This window comes from Nycticebus coucang, chromosome 6 (genome assembly GCF_027406575.1).
Source record: "Nycticebus coucang isolate mNycCou1 chromosome 6, mNycCou1.pri, whole genome shotgun sequence".
In the NCBI taxonomy this organism is placed as follows: domain Eukaryota; kingdom Metazoa; phylum Chordata; class Mammalia; order Primates; family Lorisidae; genus Nycticebus; species Nycticebus coucang.
In genome coordinates this window covers 89,035,149-89,053,548 of record NC_069785.1, presented here as the reverse complement: position 1 = coordinate 89,053,548, position 18,400 = coordinate 89,035,149, and the positions used below count along the sequence as shown (strand labels likewise).

Sequence of the window (18,400 nt, the reverse complement as noted above, 5' to 3'; positions counted from 1 at the left end):
AAGGGAAGCTATCTCTCCCCACCCATTTCCCTGTGTCTTGGTATACCTTCCATCCCTCGGGGTGGCCCTCTTTCCTGGAGCTCTGTAGAGAGCCCCCATGTAGCCAGATGTGCACACCTGCCCCGTTGGCCACATGGCTGTCAGCCCCAGGGAGGATGGGACAGCAAATCAGTGGGCAGCCTCAAGTGGCATGTGCCTGCCCCACCTTACCTCCTTTTAGGCTCTACCCTGGTCTTATGCCTCAGGGAGGGATCACCTCGAGGTTGCTGGTCCTGACATTTCCAGGGTAAGAAGGACTGCCAGGCTGACTGCCTGGGCAGTTAGCAGGACTCGCACCCTGAGATGGGCCAAGAAGCCAGCACTGGGTAGTCGGAGCTGAGAGGAGGTGACACTTGCAAATAGACTCCACACTAGTGCTCAGGAAGGCCTCACTTGGTCCTAAGAGGGGCCTGAGAGGCTTTGTTCCCCCCCAGGTTTTGCCCTTGCTGGATTGAAGCACCACATGTGCAGATGTGGGGACATGCTTCGCTGCATGGGCACCGTGTTGGTGTGTAGCCTGTGTGCACCTTGTGAGCACCCTGTGTGAGCATGGGTGTGCATTCCCCGGGTGGGCTGCCCATATCCTATATCCTCTTTACAGTCTGACCCCCATCTCTTGGACAGGTGGCCGGCCTGTTTCATGACCCAAGCATTGGGAACCCCATCCACATCACCATTGTGCGCCTGGTCCTGCTGGAGGATGAGGAGGTGAGAGGCCTGTGGCCCCATCCGTCCCTGCAGTGGGCATCAGCTGCCAGAGCTCTCCTGCCATTGCCTGAGCTGCTCTGTATGGAAAGGCATAGGGATAGCCTCCTTGGCCTGAGCAGTGTCTTCTGTCACCCCCCGCTCTCCAGCTGGGTGTCTCTCAGGTCTCAGGTCCTTCCTAGGAGGTGCCTGCGGGAGGGGTGGTGAGACGGGAGGATGGACTGCAGCCACTGGCCTGCTGCTTGTCCAGCACTGCCGCTGTAGGCCTTGGTTTCCTGCCTTCCTGTGGAGAAGAATTGGGTCTGACTCTCTTGAGCCCAGGGGAGGCATGAGCAGCTCTATCTGCCTGCAGGAGGACCTAAAGATCACACACCATGCTGACAACACCCTGCGGAGCTTCTGCAAGTGGCAGAAAAGCATCAACATGAAGGGAGACGCCCACCCCCTGCACCACGACACTGCCATCCTGCTCACCAGGTGCCCAGTCGGGAGAGGCAGGCTCAGGGACAGGAGAGCCGTGCCTAGGGCAGTGCTCCCTGACCCTGAGGGAGAAGTGCTGGTTGGGGGACACAACCCGTTCTAGGGGAGCCCCATGTGAAGAGAGTTTGCACAGCTTCGTTACAAGGCTGGATTCCACCACCCTTTGGGGGAGGGGGACCTGTTTATTTTGAAATAATGAAATAGTTGTGCATTCTCATGTGGAACTAGCACAGAGGCCCCATGTGCCCTTGCTCTGTTTGTCCTGGTGATGACATCTCACAGTATCCCAACCAGGAACTTGGTTTTGATTTGGTCCGCGGACTTGCTTAGCCCTCACTAGTTCTCTGCGTGCATGCATGTATGTGTCCTGGATGCACGTGTGCACACATTAAGTTCTGCGCAGTTTTATCCCTTGTGTAGTCAAACATTTACCCTCGCAGTCTGGATACGGAGCAGGTCTGTAAGAAGGACACCTGCCTGAGAGTCACAGCCACCTCACCACCACCCTCTCTCCTCATCCCCTGTTCACAGGCAGAGTTTGTGAACTCCAGGCAGAGTTACTGGCCCTCTGCTGGGCACCCTCGTCAGAACAGTGACCAGCATTGTTCTGTGCACAAGGCTGCTTCCCAGGCCCAAATGGAACCCAGTGTGCTGTGTGTCAATGAGGGCACCCACTTCCCCAGATGGCCACTGTGCCAGCCTGACATCACAGAGTGTAGGAGGTGATGTCCTTCTTTCTCTGGGTCAGTGGAGGCCCTTCCCTGGTCTCCTCAGTTCCAGTAGGCCTGGCACTAGTCTGGGTAGCCTGAAGGCCACTTCTCTCTACCTGTGCAGGAAGGACCTGTGTGCAGCTATGAACCAGCCTTGCGAGACCCTGGGCCTGTCCCACGGGGCGGGCATGTGCCAGCCACACCACAGCTGCAACATCAACGAGGACACAGGCCTGCCGCTGGCCTTCACTGTGGCCCACGAGCTTGGGCACAGGTACTATGCCTGCCCTCATTGCCATGCCAAGAGCCTGGCTTCACCCTCCCCACCTGGGGGCACTGGGCAGCTAGCCCATGGGTCAGAAAATCGCAAAAAAGAAAATTGTTTGGGGAAGGAATTCCATCTTGATCTGGACACACACTGCCCCTGCACTGTCCCCACCCACAGCCAGGCTGCTTCACTGTCAATCAGGCCTGCAGGGTACCTCTGGGACTGGTGTGGAGTGAGCCCTGTGTGAAGGGGGTTGAGATGGGACAGGAAGTCCCAAGTCATTGTAGGTCCTTGGCTGTCTCACCCCAGCGCCCTTAGTGCTTATCTGTTTCACTCCTGATTCCTATTCCATCCTGGTCCCTATTCCATCCCTCTCCTGTTTGCTCTGTGACCCTAGGCCAGTGCACTGCCCTCTCTGGGCCTCTGAGCGCCTCCTATAGATTGAGGGGGTTGGATTCAGTCATGCCCAAAGCTCTCTGACTGATACTGCTGCCTGGGGCCCTCACATCTGAGTGTGGCCCCAGCCGCAGCCACCTGTGCCCACCCTGTTTATCTGGTGAATATGGCAGCATCTTAGGTTGTCCAGCAAGCTGATGAAGGCAGGTTCTCAGAGAGCTCTGCTGGTCAGAGGTGTTGGGGTAATCCATTCAGATGTGTGGGTTCCCCGGGTGATGGCCGTTCCTGCGGGTCCCTGAAGTTGCTCATGGCAATAGAAGGATTCACTTTGCCATGTTCTGCCATATCCTGGCTGTGTTCTCGGGGTTAGTTCCTTGGCCTCTCTGGGGATAATCATGAAGAGTGAGTTAGACAGCGTTTCCGAATGTGTTCAGCATGGTGCCTGGCACCACTGTTCTCTTCTGTCCTTCCTGGGGATGATCTCTTGGGCCTTTTCTGTGATGCAGCAGCTTATCTCCCTTCACTCCAGCACACAGGCTTGGGATAGGAGCTGGGTGTCGGGGAGGTGGGGGCTGGGGGGTCCTGTTGGACTGCTTTTAAGTCAGCGAGGTTGCAGGGGTCGTGTCAGGCCAACCCCTGGGCAAGAGAGGGCTGCTCTGGGTCCTGGCCCTCACTTTTGGCTCAGGCAGGTACACCTAAAAGTGGAACCCCTCGGGACACTAGCTGTCATACCTTCATTTTGCATTGAGGAAACTGAGGCTCGGAGAGGGCATGTGACCTTCTCAAGACCGTAGCCATTGGGTAGCAGAGTTGGCCCTGGGAATTAACACTGTATACCTCGTAGGTCTCTGGGGGAGGGGCAGGCTGATAGCCTCCCTCCGGCTCACCTGCCCCTGGGGCCTGTGCTCTCACACAGTTTTGGCATTCAGCATGACGGAAGCGGCAATGACTGTGAGCCTGTTGGGAAACGGCCTTTCATCATGTCTCCACAGCTCCTGTACGACGCTGCTTCCCTCACCTGGTCCCGCTGCAGCCGAGAGTACGTCACCAGGTTCCTCGAGTAAGTCCCTCACCCAGCCTGGGGCACCCACACTTTATGTAAGGTCACAGTCCAAGAGGGAGATGCAGTGTCACTGCAGTGTTGGGTATGGGAGGGGAGCTTAGAGGGGTACCTGATAAAGATGTGGGGCTGGGGTCCCAGTCATCCTCCTGGAAGGGACAGTTGAGCTAAAGCTTGATGTCTGATCAAGTTCACAATTGTCCAGAAGGGAGATAAATTCCTTCTGCTAGAGGAAGCCTGTGCAGAGACCTGCAGGCATGTAGAAACAGAGTAGTTTTCAGGGAAAGGCGAGGTAGGCCAAGGAGATGAAGCCAGAGGAGGCGCAGCCCAGCCCGTGGGCCAGTGAAATGCAGGGAGAAAGTGCTTCTCAAGGGCTGAACTCTAAAGCTTTGACCTTTCTTTTGCGTTCTCTTAATTTGTTGTGGTGTATTTTATTTGCCATTTAATGTTCTATGTAAGAAACTTATATTTTACCTCTCATTTCTATTTGTGCAGTTCCAGTTTTAGGTGCAAATATGAGAGCGTTTAACTTATATATAGAACCACCGAAATTGTACCGTTTATCTCCCATAGCTCATATATACTACCACAGTGGAAATGCTACACAAAACTAATACAGCTGGCTGGGCATGGTGACTCATGCTGGTAATCCCAACACTTTGGGAGGCTAAGGTGGGATGATCACCTGAGCCCAGGAGATGGAGCCTGCAGTGAGCTGTGATGATGCCACTGCACTCAGCCTTGGCAAGAGAGTGAAACTATCTAAAAAAAATAACCCCCCAAACAAGAAAGCCAATTAACTGGATGGGCTTCATCTCACTCCTTGACACATGCACACTCTACCAACACTGTCTACCTTCAGCTTACTGATGAGGAAGGAAAGACTGAAAGGGAATAACGGGGTACCCTCTCTTTCCCTCTCCTCCTGTAGTCATCATTTTCAGTGTAGTCATTGGCTAATATAGAGAAGAACATGATAAAAAGGATGACAGAACTCCTTGGTCATCACCTTCTTTCTGCATTTCTGATTCAAATGGCAAGTGTGGCCTCTCAGCATCCCTCTCCCCCTTTTGTGGCTTAGACACAACATGCTTGTCTTCTTGCTGTGATTCTCCCTGAACCCTGCACACTGTAGATTCTGCGCTTTTGGGGCAAATTGGATGCTAGATACAAGTGAGGTGGCAAGGAATGGTGGATACGGACCTGGCGGTGTCTGCTCACACACATGCCCCTTTGTCCCATCAGAGGAAAGACTTTACCTGCAAAGCACAAAGTCAAAGATACTAAGCGAGGTGCCAGTGGCAGAGCATTAAATTACCTACCTGCCTTGCCCCTCCCTACTCTCCATTGCTTTTCTCTAGGCACTCGCTTTTAAGCTTAACTCTTTTAAGCTTTTTCTAAATACTTACTTTCCTTTTCCAGAAAGCGTTCCTCGCTTGCTATTTTTTGATTCTTGAGATATCACCTAGAAGGTTGGCATTTAGCACTCCACATTATTTCCTGCACAAATGTTTGTCCCCTCCCATCTCAGTATAGTGTTAACCTAAGTACTTTAGGTCCATAGTCATTGTTTTCATTATTATGATTGTGTAAGTCTTCATCCATGAACCAAATGTTGACATTTCATTTTAAGAACAAGTCTTTTTATTTACTTGATTTTCTTTGCCTCTCTAAGTCTTCCATGTCTTTTAACAGTTCTATAATGTCTCTTAATCCAATTTTCTAGAAAGCAATCTCTACCAGATAATCCAGCTCCCTTTTTTTCCTGGGGTTTAACCCCAACTTCACTGTGTCCTCCGGGTTGGACTGGTTGCTTTCTAGGCCTACCCTAAGATTGTCATGGAGGGGCTTCCTGTTTCCTAGATACCTGCCACTATTTTTTTTTTTTTTTTGAGACAGAATCTCACTATGTCACCCTCAGTAGAGTGCCATGGTGTCACAGTTCACAGCAACCTCTAACTCTTGGGCTTAAGGGATGGTCTTGCCTCAGCCTCCCAAGCAGCTGGGACTATAGGTGCCCAGCACAATGCCTGGCTCTTTTTTGTTGTAGTTGTCACTGTTGTTTAGCTGACCCGGGCTGGGTTTGAAACCACTAGCCTCAGTGTATATGGTCAGCACTCTAACCACTGTCTATAGGCGCACAGCCAGATCCCTGGAACTACTTTTGGGAGGGTACCTTTTTGATTTTTTATTTGTTTGGGTGGAGCACATCCTGAAGTAAGTTTGTGAGAAAGCGTGCAGAGGGGCAATTTGCCTCTCTGAAAGTATCTTTATTCTTTTCTTATATCTGATTGATAGTTTGATTTGAGATCAAATTCCAGGTTAGAATTTACTTCCCTCAGATGTCAAAGGTATTTTTCCAATGTCTCCTGGTTTCCATCATTGCTATGGAGCAGTCCTATGCCACTCTGATTCCCAAGCTTTTGAATATTACCTTTTAACTATGGAGAAACTTTTAGGATTCTCTCACTCTTTCACTTGTTCTCTCTTTTCCTTTCCTTCCTCCCTCACCCCCTCCCTCCCTTCCTTCCTTCTGATTTTAAATTTCACAATTATGTGCTTTGGTCTATTTTAATTTGGGGGGCTGCTCATTGGGCCCTTTGAATCTAGAAACTCATGTCTTTCAGTTCTCGGAAATGTTCTTGTATTATTTATTTGATCATTTTCTATCTTCTGTTTTCTTTTTCTGGAACTCTTTTTTTTTTTTTTTTGGCCAGGGTTGGGTTTGAACCCGCCACCTCCGGCATATGGGGCCAGCACCCTACTCCTTCGAGCTACAGGCGCTGCCCTTTTTCTGGAACTCTTAATATTCATCTGTTTTCTCACTTTCTTATTTTACTCTTTCTTATCTTTCAATTTTCTGGGAGACATCCACTTTATTTTCATCTTACAACCCTTCTATTAATTTTTTTTATGTTTTACTTTAAAAATTTTAAACTTTCTTATTCACTGAATTCAAGTTGAGTATCTTTATCCATAATGTGAAAATGCTTAGGACCAAAGGTGTTTTAGGTTTAGGATTTTTTTTGGATTTTGGAGCGTTTGCATTATAGGTTCAGGATACCAAATCTGAAAATACAAAATCTCTAATGCTTTGGTGAGCATTTCCTGTGAGCATCATGTTGGCACTGAGGACGTTTTGGTTTTGGAGCATTTCAGATCTTACATTGTCAGATTTGAGATGGCAGACCTATATTCCTTTTTTTAAATCCTGTTCCTCTTTCACTGGTACAATCTTTTATCTTTCTGAAGTGATTACTTAAATGGATTTTATTTTTTTCTTCTCTCTGAAATATTTTTGTTTCCTTTGGATTATTATTATTTTAAGAGACAGAGTTTCACTTTGTTGCCCTGAGTAGAGTGCTGTGGCATCACAGTTCACAGCAACCTCCAGCTCTTGGGCTTAGGCAATTTTCCTGCCTCAGCCTCCTGAGTAGCTGGCAGTGCAGGCACCCGCCATAATACCTGGTTATTTTTTGTTGCAGTTTGGCTGGGGCCGGGTTCGAACCCACCACCCTCAGTATATGGGGCTGGTGCCCTACTCACTGAGCCACAGGTGCCGCCCCATGGATTGTTTTTTACAAAAGCATTCAGGGCCAGGCATGGTGGCTCATGCCTATAATCCTAGCACTCTGGGAGGCCAAGGCAGGAGGATCCTTTGAGCTCAGTAGTTCCAGACCAGTCTGAGCAAGAGTGAGACCCCATCTATACTAAAATTAAAAAATCAAAACTAGCAGGGCATTGTGGCAGTTGCCCGTAGTCCCAACTTCTCAGGAGGCTGAGGCAGGAGGATCACTTGACCCCAAAATTTGGGGTTGCTATGAGCAAGGCTGATGCCATGGTACTCTGCCCAGGGTAATAGAGTGAGGCTCTGTCCCCCAAAATAATAAAATGAGTTGAAATTAAATTTCTTTCATATTAAAGTTTTTCTTAAAGCGTCTTGGCCATTTTTTTCCTGTGAGAAGGAGACACAGATATGCCGGTGGGAGGCCTATGGACTCGGGCAGGACACATAGGGCTGTTTTTTAGGAGATCCTAAAATGTCTCTGGGGTCATTGTTCTCAGTGAGTTAGTTTTCCTGGGGTGGGGGTGGGAGGCAACTCCTCTAGTCTTTTTGTTTTTATTAAATCCTAGCTGTGTACATTAGTATGATCATGGGGCACCATACACTTGGTTCATAGACCGTTTGACACATTTTCATCACACTAGTTAACATAGCTTTTGTGGCACTTTCTTAGTTATTTTGCTAAGACCTTTACATTCCACTTTTACTAAGATTCACATATACCCTTGTAAGATGCCCCACAGGTGTAATCCCATCAATCCCCGTCCCTCCCCCCTCCCTCCCCTCCCTTTCCCTCTTCTCCCTATTCTTAGGTTGTAACTGGGTTATAGCTTGAAACTCCTCTAGTCTTTTCCTGGGAGAGTGTAGGTGTGGCCTCAGCATTTAGGCATCCAAATAGGGAAGAGGCAGGTGTCCTGACGTTTCACTTTTCTCTGTAAAATCCCTCTGCCTTGGGCTGTCATCTGTGTCTGGTGTTCCTAGGCCAGATCCTTTTGGTTCAGCTTTCCAGAGAGTGACCCTTGGCCTTCACTGGGCAGGGAGGTGGCAGTTTCCTGGCCACTCAGTGTTATGGAGGGCACCCTGAGTCTGGCTGGTTCTCACAGACTTTCAACCAGCCTTCTGTTTCTTGTCCTACTGGCCCCCAGGCCCCTGGGTTTCCTGGGACTCTAATTCCTGAATCTTTCCTGCTTTGCTGTGGGTGGCTTCTCCCTGCAGGTACTCCACCAAGTTTGCTACTGCTCCCCCCACCCCTCCTGCTTTCTAGCCTCCAGAACTTTGTTGAAATCTCTCACTTGCCATAATCACTTCTCCCTTACCCTTTGCCCTTGTGGGTTTGCGCCTAGTTTATTCCTCCATGTTCACTGTAGTGGGGTTTTGGAAGGGAGCAGAGATAAATCTGCTCATTGTGCCACATTTTTCTTAAAGTTCACTCACTGTGGGGTTTAAGCAGGGATGGACCAGATCCTTTAGAGGCAGAAGAGCGAGCAAGGATGCTGGCCCCCTGGTAGGAGGGGGATTCCTGGAGTGGGGAGTGGGTTTGGGAGCAGAGAAAGAAGTTTAGTTTGATGGTTAAGAGCTAGACTCTGGCTCACTCATGTTGGCGAGCAAGTTGCTTTATCCTTTAAGCCTCCAAAGACAGGGGTGTCATGTACCCTACACAAGCATTAAATGAGCAAGCTTGTGAAATGTTTAGCACAGTGCCAACCATGTGCTAAGTATTCAATACATAGTATCTATTATGTATTGAACTAATATGCTGGACTTGAACCAGGGAAGCGGTCCTGCAAAGATGGGGAGAAGAGTGTGTTTCCTCCCCCAGAGAGGGGTGGAGAATGAGAGAAAGTTTGGAAAATCAGAATCAGAGCCACCCCCTCACAGCCCCAGGGGTTGTTCCCAGCTGTCCCCTCTCAGGGTGCCACCCAGCACCCTGGCTCCAGAACAGACAGACAGATGAGTCTCTGTCTTCATTCAGCTGCTGGAATGTGTGAGGGACTTGGCACAGGGCCCGGAGTGAGGGTGGGGGACAGGGTGAGAGCCAGGGCACTGGGGCCTCCCAGAGCCTTGGCACTAGGAAGAAAGATGTGTGCCCCACAAGTGGAGCTGTGCTTGGGAGGGAGAATCTCTGCCCCAGGTCATTTTATGTCTTCCCCTCTGCATCCTGGGAATCAAGGAGCAGCATGTTCCCTGGGCCCAGAAGAAGGTGGAAGGCAAGGGGGTGCCCAAGTGGGCAGAGTGGTACCAGTCTCTCTCATAGCAGAGGGTGGGACAAGAAAGAGGACAGGCCCCATCTCAGCGGGCTGGGGGACAGAATGAGTGGGATTTATACAAAGTGCCAAATGTGGGGGTTGGGCAGTGGTTCTGGGGCTCAGGGGAATCTCAGAGGCAGCCATAGACCCTACCCCACTGGACCGTACACCCCCCGGCTTCCTGCAAATAGACGTTTATCGGACTGCGTAGACCCAGACAAGGCTGAATGCAAACTCTTGGTCTTGCTGTGTCCACAGACACCCATGCACGGCAGGCCCTGTGTAGGTACAGTGGCAAGGGTGACAGATGTGGTGCCTCAAGGCCCTCACCAGCTGGGGGGGAAAGACAGATGACAGTTCGGGATAACTAGCAGATAACTAACTATGGCAGATAGCTCTTGTGGGTGGGATGTGGGATCAGGGGAACGCCTCTTGGCGAAGGAGCCCTAGAGCTGCCCTCCACAGGCCTGTGGGAACGCCTGCGGAAGAAGGGTGCTGCGGTGGAGGCAGGGCCTGCCAGGGACCAGGAATGTGGGTAGAGTAAAGCATCTTCAGCAGGCAGTAGAGGCCTGGAGGGAAGCTTCCAGAGCCAGTCCTAGGTTAGCCTGAAAAACTCCAAGAACCTTTCTGGGCTGAGAACTGCTTTAAGGGAAGAGGTCACAGCATTTCCTGAGCCTCAGCTAGGATGGGGGTTGTGGAGGAGAGGCCCTGGCAGCAGGGTGTCTGAGGGAAAGAGGCAGGCCCAATCGTGTGTGGGGCCCTGTGGCCTCACCACCTACAACTCCACACTCAGAACCGGGAGTGGTGAGAGACGAAGGCACTCAGGTCTTTCCTATAGGAGGTGGGCGACTCTGTGATCTCTGTGGGACTGCCCAGCCCCACTATAATTAGCATGAGGAGAGGGGCAGAGGGGAAAGGCTGACTGGCTTGGGAACCCTGGCATGTGTCAGCAGCATGAGAAACCTGGCAGTGGGCCAGCCACAGGAAGGAAGGGCCGGCTGCTGGCTGCCTGTGTGATTTTTCCCAAGGAGACAGTGCTATTTATATCTTTATTTTGGAATCAGCCTCTTATACTCTTCAGATGAGTAGTTGAATGCCCAGAGAGGGTGAGGGGTGGCCCAGGGCTGCAGGCATCCACAGCTGAGCAGAGAGTGAAATTTGGGTTTCCAGTGTCCCAAGTAGTACCTGGTCCTGAGTATGGCCCTGATTCTGGCCATGGGTCCTGTGGGGCCTGTTAGAGTCTTTGCCTCATGCCCCCTCCCTTCTCACACATGCAGCGTGGGCCTGACAGGTTGTCACTCCAGCTGCCTAGGAACAGGCCCTTACGCACTGGGTCCAGCCCTAAGCAAAGGGTGGTTGTGGGCTGGGGCACATCAGAGATCTCATCGTGTGTCAGGTAGCCCACTGGCTGGATCTGGGTCACAGAGGGTGAGCCTCGGGCCACATCCTTGAGTCACAGTTCACTAGAGGGGAGGAGGAAACCCAGGGCTGTGCTGGCCCCACCACCCCCAGCTGACGCTCTGTCCTGGGTCCAGGCCCTGGGAGCCTCAAGCTTTGGGAACACCCTGGATACTCCCTTCTTAGCTCCAGGACTCAGCTGGCACACATCTGAACTTATATTTGGGGTGAAGTATTTGAGGTGGGCTTGTGGCTAGAGGGGAGGAGCCCTGTGCTGGGGGCAGCCCAGAGATGGACACGATGTGGCGCTGGCTTCAGATCCTGGCCATCGTTTTCCTTTCATGTGACCTGGGCCAAGTGACTCTGCTCTGGGCCCTGTGTGTGTAGAAAAGATACTAATTAGAGTCTTCTGCTCAGGACCTTGTGAGGCGCAAATGGGAGGGTACACACCAAGCCTAGCTTGTGCTCACCTGAGACACAAGGGCTACATCCCATGTCATTTGCCTACTCCCATGTTAGAGGGATCCATTTCCAGCCAGCACAGGTCCGGCTAATTCCAGGAGGATCCCCTAGACTCAGAGTCTAGTCACCTGGCTTTGTTCCCTGTATCTCTGGGAGACAGGGGCCTGTCACTGGCTAGGGGACTTTAGAGACCATACAAAACTCCCAGCCCTCCCCTCGCCTCCCAGCTTCCAGGCTAAAACCTGGAATCTAGGATTCCAGGGCCTGGCCTCCCCCCAGCCTGGCCCCACACCTGCTGCTAGCAGCACTGGCCTTGCTTCTTGACCCCGGCACATTCTCCCAAGCCTCTCTGCACCCTGTGGTATCTCCTCTCCCTGCTAGACCCCAGGATCTGTGCCCCTACCCTCCTTATCTGTGCCTCCTCTAGCCCTGCCTGCCCCAACCATGAGTGTATGCGCATCCTGGCTTGCTGGCCTGGCACTAGCTGCCCTCAGGCCTCCCAAACTAGAGAACCAGAGGGTTTGTGCTGCCCACCCCTGCCCAACCATGGGCCTCAAGTTCCAAAAAGTCCTCCCTCTGTTGCTTTTGTCCACGTCCTTGCTGCCTGGGTCTCCCCCAAATCCTGACTGTCCTCCTGGCTCAATTCTCCATAGTCAGTGCAGCCTCCAGAAGGTTCCCAGACCCTCCAATTTCTTCAGGACAGCAGGGAGTCCTGGGTGGGCTGGTCAGCATGCCAGGGCACTCTTGCTCCTAAGTGTCACCATAGTGGGGCCTGCCCGGGACCCAGCAAGGATAGCAGGATGGTCCCTGGTCCCAGAGGCAGTAGTTGTTCCTGAGCGCACAGGGCGGGGCGGTGGCAGAAGCAGACATAGGCCAGGCCCTTCACCTCCACACTCCCTGCTCTGTGCCGTTGTCTGAGCAGCGTTGTCTCACACCACCCTACCAGCTGGAGTTTGTGATGGATGCAAACTGTGCCTGCTCAGGTCTGCCCTGCCCCTGTTGCTGCCAGGGATCATTGGCTAGAGGAAGGCAGGGGGTGGCAGGCAGGGGCCAGCCCCACGGTAGGGTAGGGGTCGGCACAATGGCCCGTGGGCTTTCTCCCAGGGCAGGGAGCTTGTCCTTCCACAGATGGCCCTAGGCCTCTGCCCGGGTGGAGCTGTCAGAAGCTCTCTGTCAAATCAGCTGTGACATGATGTTCTCCAGACCCTCGTCTGGCCTGGCTCTAAGGTCTAGGCTGGGGCCAGGAGCTGCAGAGACTCAGAGTGAGGCCATGTGAGGGCCTGATGGTTTAGGAGGCCTTCTGAGAGAAGAGCCCTTTGGCTGCATTTCAAGGAGAGAGGCTTCATCAGTGGGGCTAGAGAAGGGTACGTAAATAGCCTGTGTCCAGCCTGGCACTGGGCTTGGGGGCAGCATAGAGGGGGCAAGAATGCCTGGAAGTCCCCCAAAAGTTCAGGGCTCTGCCATTTTCACCTCACCTGCTCTCCTGGGCACCGAGGCCTCTTGCAGCTTTCACAGACTGTCCCCTCACCATGTTCTCCCATCTGACCTCTCTAGCCGTGGGTGGGGGCTGTGCCTGGACAACCCTCCTGCCAAGGACGTCATTGAATTCCCTGCAGTACCACCTGGTGTACTCTATGATGTGAGCCACCAGTGCCGCCTTCAGTACGGGGCCTACTTTGCCTTCTGTGATGACATGGACGTGAGTGAGCACATCTGGCATGGGGGGTTTTGGGGACCCAAAGGACAGGAGCCTCCGATCATAGCCCTCAGTGGCCTACACGTACCAGCCTGGGAGGAGCCCTGTCTGGCTTGGGCTTAGTCCCCCTGTATGACAACTCAAGACACAAAGTGGCCTGCAGGAGAGGCCCAGGATGAGTGGCCACAGGTCTGAATTCTGGGTCAATCCTTTGCGAACTGTGGGACTTGGGGGAAGTCCCTTAACCCTGCTGGTGCTGGCCTGCAGAGGGAAGGATAAGCTGTGCTGTGGGTCCTGAGACTGCCTGAAGGGGTCTTCTAATGGGGTCTCTCTAGAGGTGTGGGCAGGGCTACTCTGAGCTGCAAACCTGCTCTTCGGGTTTGCTTCAGTCCCAGCCCAGGGACCCCACAACCCACATGGTCTAGAAAGGAAGTGTGTGGGAGGTGGGAGTAGACAGAAAATGAGTGGGGGATGATGGCGCCCGGAGCTCAGTGGTTAGGATGCCAGCCACATACACCGAGGCTGGTGGGTTCAAACCCAACCCAGGCCAGCTAAAGCAATGATGATAACTGCAACAAAAAAATAGCCAGGCGTTGTGGTGGGTGCCTGTAGTCCCAGCTACTTGGGGGGCTGAGGCGAGAGAATTGCCTTAAGTCCAAGAGTTTGAGGTTGCTGTGAGCTGTGACGATACAGCACTCTACTGAGGGCGATATAGTGAGACTCTGTCTCAAAAAAAAAGAAAGTAAGTGGGGGCTTTTGTGGGTGCTCATGTCCGCAGCAGATCCCTACCATGTGGATGGGTGCTTAGAGGACTCTCTTGGGGACAGGGAGGGGACAGGGCGCTGAGCGGCAGTGCACACAGCGTGCGTGAGTGCGGGGCCCTGGGGCACCCAGGGGAGGGGGTGAGAGTGTGCCCTCCTCCTCACAGAATGTCTGCCACACACTCTGGTGCTCCGTGGGGACCACCTGTCACTCCAAGCTGGATGCAGCCGTGGACGGCACCAGGTGCGGGGAGAGCAAGGTAGGGGATGTCCCCAACCCCAGCTGTGGGGATGTCTGTACCTCAGGTCAACCTTACCCTGCGATCTTGCTTGTGCTCTCAGCAGACCCCAGCTCTTTATGGCCCAACTCCCCATCTGCAAAACTGAGGCATTGCGGGCAGGGCTTGATTCCATGACTCTCTGAGAAGTCTTCAGCTCAGAGTCAGGATGTGGACCTTATTTTATTCCTTGCTCAGCTCCACCGTGTGGCCTGGGGCACGGGTGATTGTGAGGAGGCCTCTCTCACGCCTTTGATCCTTCTCCTCTGTGCCTTTTGGGGCCTTCCCTCACACTTTGTTCTCACTAGGGTCACGTGATCCAGGTGACTGACAGGCTTGGGAGTGAGGGTGCTCTACCTCTGTCTGTCTCGGTAGTGGTGTCTCAATGGGGAACGTGTACCTGTGGGCTCCCGGCCCGAGGCTGTGGACGGTGGCTGGTCTGGCTGGAGGGCCTGGTCCGTCTGCTCGCGGAGCTGTGGCGTGGGTGTGCAGAGCGCTGAGCGGCAGTGCACACAGCCTGCGTGAGTGCGGGGCCCTGGGGCACCCAGAGTGTGGGATCGAGGGACTCAAGCAGAGTCAGCCAGTTGTGTGGAGCTTGCTATGTCCCAGCCACCAGCTCTTAGGAGTGTCCCTATAATGGCCAAGCCTGGAGTGTCTAGGCCACATTTGGTCACTTCCAGGGAGTGTTTCGGAGGCTGACAGGGTCACCCTTGCAGGTCTGCGACCACTGAAGTCTAGAGAAGGGAGGGACTCATCCAGAGGTCACTCAACAAAGCAGCAGCTGGAGGGACAGGAGAGGGCAGTGGTTAGGAGCATAGCCCCTGGATGGATCAGGGCTCAAATCCTTTCTTCACCCCTTGGGCAAGGGCCTTCTGCATCCCTTCTCTGGGCCTCAGTTTCCCTGTCTGTTTAATGGAGCAGATGAAGTCATTATCAGGTATAAATGCAGTTGACACAGCAAAGGTGTCTAGCCCTGCACCTAGGCCACAGGCAACACACAGCTGGGGCTGCTTAGTGGCATAAGAGTTGCCACCATGGGTCCAGGATGAGATTGGATAGCACTGATAGGTGGCTGTGTGGCCTGAGGTAAGTGTCTTCACTTCTCTGGGCCTCAGTTTCCCCATCTGAAAGGTTTGCTATGAAGATGCAGTGAGTGGCCAGCAGTGTCATGTGTCAGAGGGCTGCCAGCCCCTTTGGCTGAGCTCCTCTTCACTAGGCTGCTTTGGGCAGGCACATGGTTCAGAACCAGCCCACCTGGGGCCTGGAGCTTGGCAAAGACAGTGGCTTTCCCGTCCCTGCCTGCTGGCCTCCAGGTGTGGACCTGGGTTGGGCCAGCTGCCCTGGCCTAGGGGGACAGAGAGCTCAGGTACCATGCTCTGGCAGACCTCTTGGCTGGCTGGGGGACTCCTTTTGACCCAGCTGGAGTGCTGCCACCAGCAGCGAGTGTGAGGACTCCAGGGGTCTTTGGGACACTGGATCTTCTGGCTGGAGACACAGAGAAGCCCCCTCAGCCGGTGCCGGTCATGTCCACTGCTTGTCTCAGGTCTCAGCAGCCCTCTGCCCAGGCAGTCCCAGCTGCATTTTATAGATGAGGAAACTGAGGCCCAGAGGGTGGCTGAATGCTTGCCCATGGTCACACAGCAGGTGGGGGGCAGAGGGTGGGCAGCATGAGCAAGGACTGAGCAGGGACAGGCAGCAGAGGCCTCTGGGTGTGAGGGATGCAGAAGGGAGCTGCTCACTCCTGGTCTGGCCACGTGGGAGGCACCCACTGTGCACTCACTGGGCCCCCACCTGGCTCCCCCCACAGGCCCAAGTACAAGGGCAAATACTGCGTGGGTGAGCGGAAACGCTTCCGCCTCTGCAACCTGCAAGCCTGCCCCCCTGGCCGCCCATCCTTCTGCCACATGCAGTGCAGCCAGTTTGACGCCATGCTCTACAAGGGCCAGCTGCACACATGGGTGCCTGTGGTCAGTGACGGTGAGTTCTGCTGCCCACAGGGACACTGAGGTTCAGAGGGCTGGTGTAGGCGGGAGGCCCAGTTGCCTGGCCCTGGGCTGTTCCCACTGTTTGCCGGGGCTTTAGCCTTGTAGAGAGCCACCAGCCCAGCCAGACTGCAGCCCGGCTCGGGAGCCTCTGGTTGAGGTGCGTCATGGAAGGTCTTCAGGTGGCTCCACAACTCCTGCCCTGGCTGTCCCTCATGGCTCCTCACTTGGCCCACAGTGAACCCCTGCGAGCTACACTGCCGGCCCTTGAACGAGTACTTTGCTGAGAAGCTGAGGGATGCCGTGGTTGATGGCACACCCTGCTACCAGGGCCAGGCCAGTCGGGACCTCTGCATCAATGGCATCTGCAAGGTGCGCCTGGGTGGGAAGAGGGCTCCCAGCACCACTGCCCCAGGTCTGCTTGTTCTCCTCTGGTCCCTTCTGGTCCCCCTCTGGCTACCCTCCCCAGGCTGTACCACTGGGCTTTCCAGCCAACCCTATCCTCACCGCAACATCTAAGGCAAAGCTGGCATTGGAGACCCGCCCAGTCGGGCCTCACACCCTTGCCCCCCGCTTCTGCCTCTGCAACGTTGCCTTCCCACCTCACCCCCGCCATTGCCTCCAGCTTTTCCCTGTAAGCCTGTGCTGGCACAGCCCCACCAGGACACCAGGAAATAGGCAGAGGCTCAACCTTTTGCTGGGCTGGCTGACCCTGGGCAGCAGTTTTTTGGGGGACAGAAAGGGGTGAAGTGAGGTAGTCCAGGTGACAGGCAGGGCCCTGAGCCACAGAGAAGTGCTCAGCATTTGGTAACAATTCCTATTCTTATTTTTAGTGACAGTGGTGGCCACTGCTCCTTGCTCACATCCCCAGCCACCTACTTGCCCCTTTCTTGCTCTCTAAGCCACAGGGGTGTGAGGCCTCTGCTCAGAGGAGCACCAGCTCCTGAGTCTCACACCCAGTGCTTTGGACATTGAATCCTGTTTCTGCTCAGGAGCCAATGGTGTGCCCACTCCCCACCCACCCACAGCCTTCTGTAAAAATTTCCCCATTTCTTGTCTCATGTTGCTCATGACACGCTTTTTTTTTTATTGTTGGGGATTCATCGAGGGTACAATAAGCCAGGTTATACTGATTGCATTTGTTAGGTAAAGTCCCTCTTGCAATCATGTCTTGCCCCCAGAAGGTGTGGCATGCACCAAGGCCCCGCCCCCTCCCTCCTTCCCTCTCTCTGCTTTTCCTCCCCCACCATAACCTTAATTGTCATTAATTGTCCTCATATCAGAATTGAGTACATAAGATTCATGATTCTCCATTCTTGTGATGCTTTACTAAGAATAATGTCTTCCACTTCCATGCAGGTTAATACGAAGGATGTAAAGTCTCCATTTTTTTTAATGGCTGAATAGTATTCCATGGTACACATATACCACAGCTTGTTAATCCATTCCTGGGTTGGTGGGCATTTAGGCTGTTTCCACATTTTGGCGATTGTAAATTGAGCTTCAATAAACAGTCTAGTACAAGTGTCATGACACGCTTTTAAGGGACGGATTGATCTTGGTCACATCTGAGGAAACTGAGGGTCAGAGGACACAGCTGTGGCAGGGCAGGGCCCAGGTCAGGGTGAGGGTTCCCTATGCTTGCTCCACCCAGTTAAGAGAAGGTGGAGGTTCCCCTTGCCCCTGGCAGGCCCCTGAGGCTGGGGCAGTCCCCTGAGGCTGGCTTCAGTCCAGCACAAGGGCCTCCCTCCCTGTGTGTTGCAGAATGTGGGCTGTGACTTTGAGATTGACTCGGGCGCCATGGAGGACCGCTGTGGTGTGTGCCATGGCAACGGCTCTACCTGTCACACCGTGAGCAGGACCTTTGAGGAGGCTGAGGGCCTAGGTATGAGGGGGACCACTGCAGGGGATGGGTGTTCTCTTAACTGGGTGGCCCTTCCCTGCCTCTCCCAAGCCCCAACCTTTGGCCCTGTGGCCCCACTAGGGCTAGAGATGGCAAAGGGAAGCCTCCTTGCATGGTCTGGATTCTTATAGGAGTCAGGGGTTCCCTGGCCCAGGTGCAGAGACTTGTTCTGCTGTCCTGCTGTCTTAAGGGCCCCAGGCAGAGCCAGATAGGCTTGTGTTTCCCTGACTCCTTGCCCCTAGGGGCTTGTTCTCTTCTTGTGACTCTTCAGAAACCCTCCAGCTCTACTCCCTGGGCTCAGGCCTGTTTTGCAGACATTGCCCCAGACTGTGTGCTGGGTGGTGGGGACACAATGGTGAAGACTTTGCAGCCTGGCAGGATGATAGCCCATTAGTGTGACAAAGGCAGTGGAGGTAGGCCCAGAGGGCTGTGAGAGCGCTGAGTCAGGGAA

General features: G+C 53.6%; 1 protein-coding gene across 1 annotated transcript in view; it reads left to right on the top strand.

Moving 5' to 3' along the window:
* LOC128588783 (A disintegrin and metalloproteinase with thrombospondin motifs 7-like) overlaps window positions 1-18,400 on the top strand; it is a 46,472-nt gene that overhangs the window by 17,628 nt on the left and 10,444 nt on the right. Inside the window, 10 exon segments of the mRNA XM_053595591.1 lie at window positions 664-747; window positions 1,097-1,221; window positions 2,059-2,208; window positions 3,515-3,658; window positions 12,884-13,028; window positions 13,954-14,046; window positions 14,440-14,585; window positions 15,872-16,041; window positions 16,285-16,418; window positions 17,811-17,931. Coding sequence (XP_053451566.1) covers window positions 664-747; window positions 1,097-1,221; window positions 2,059-2,208; window positions 3,515-3,658; window positions 12,884-13,028; window positions 13,954-14,046; window positions 14,440-14,585; window positions 15,872-16,041; window positions 16,285-16,418; window positions 17,811-17,931 — 1,312 coding nt within the window.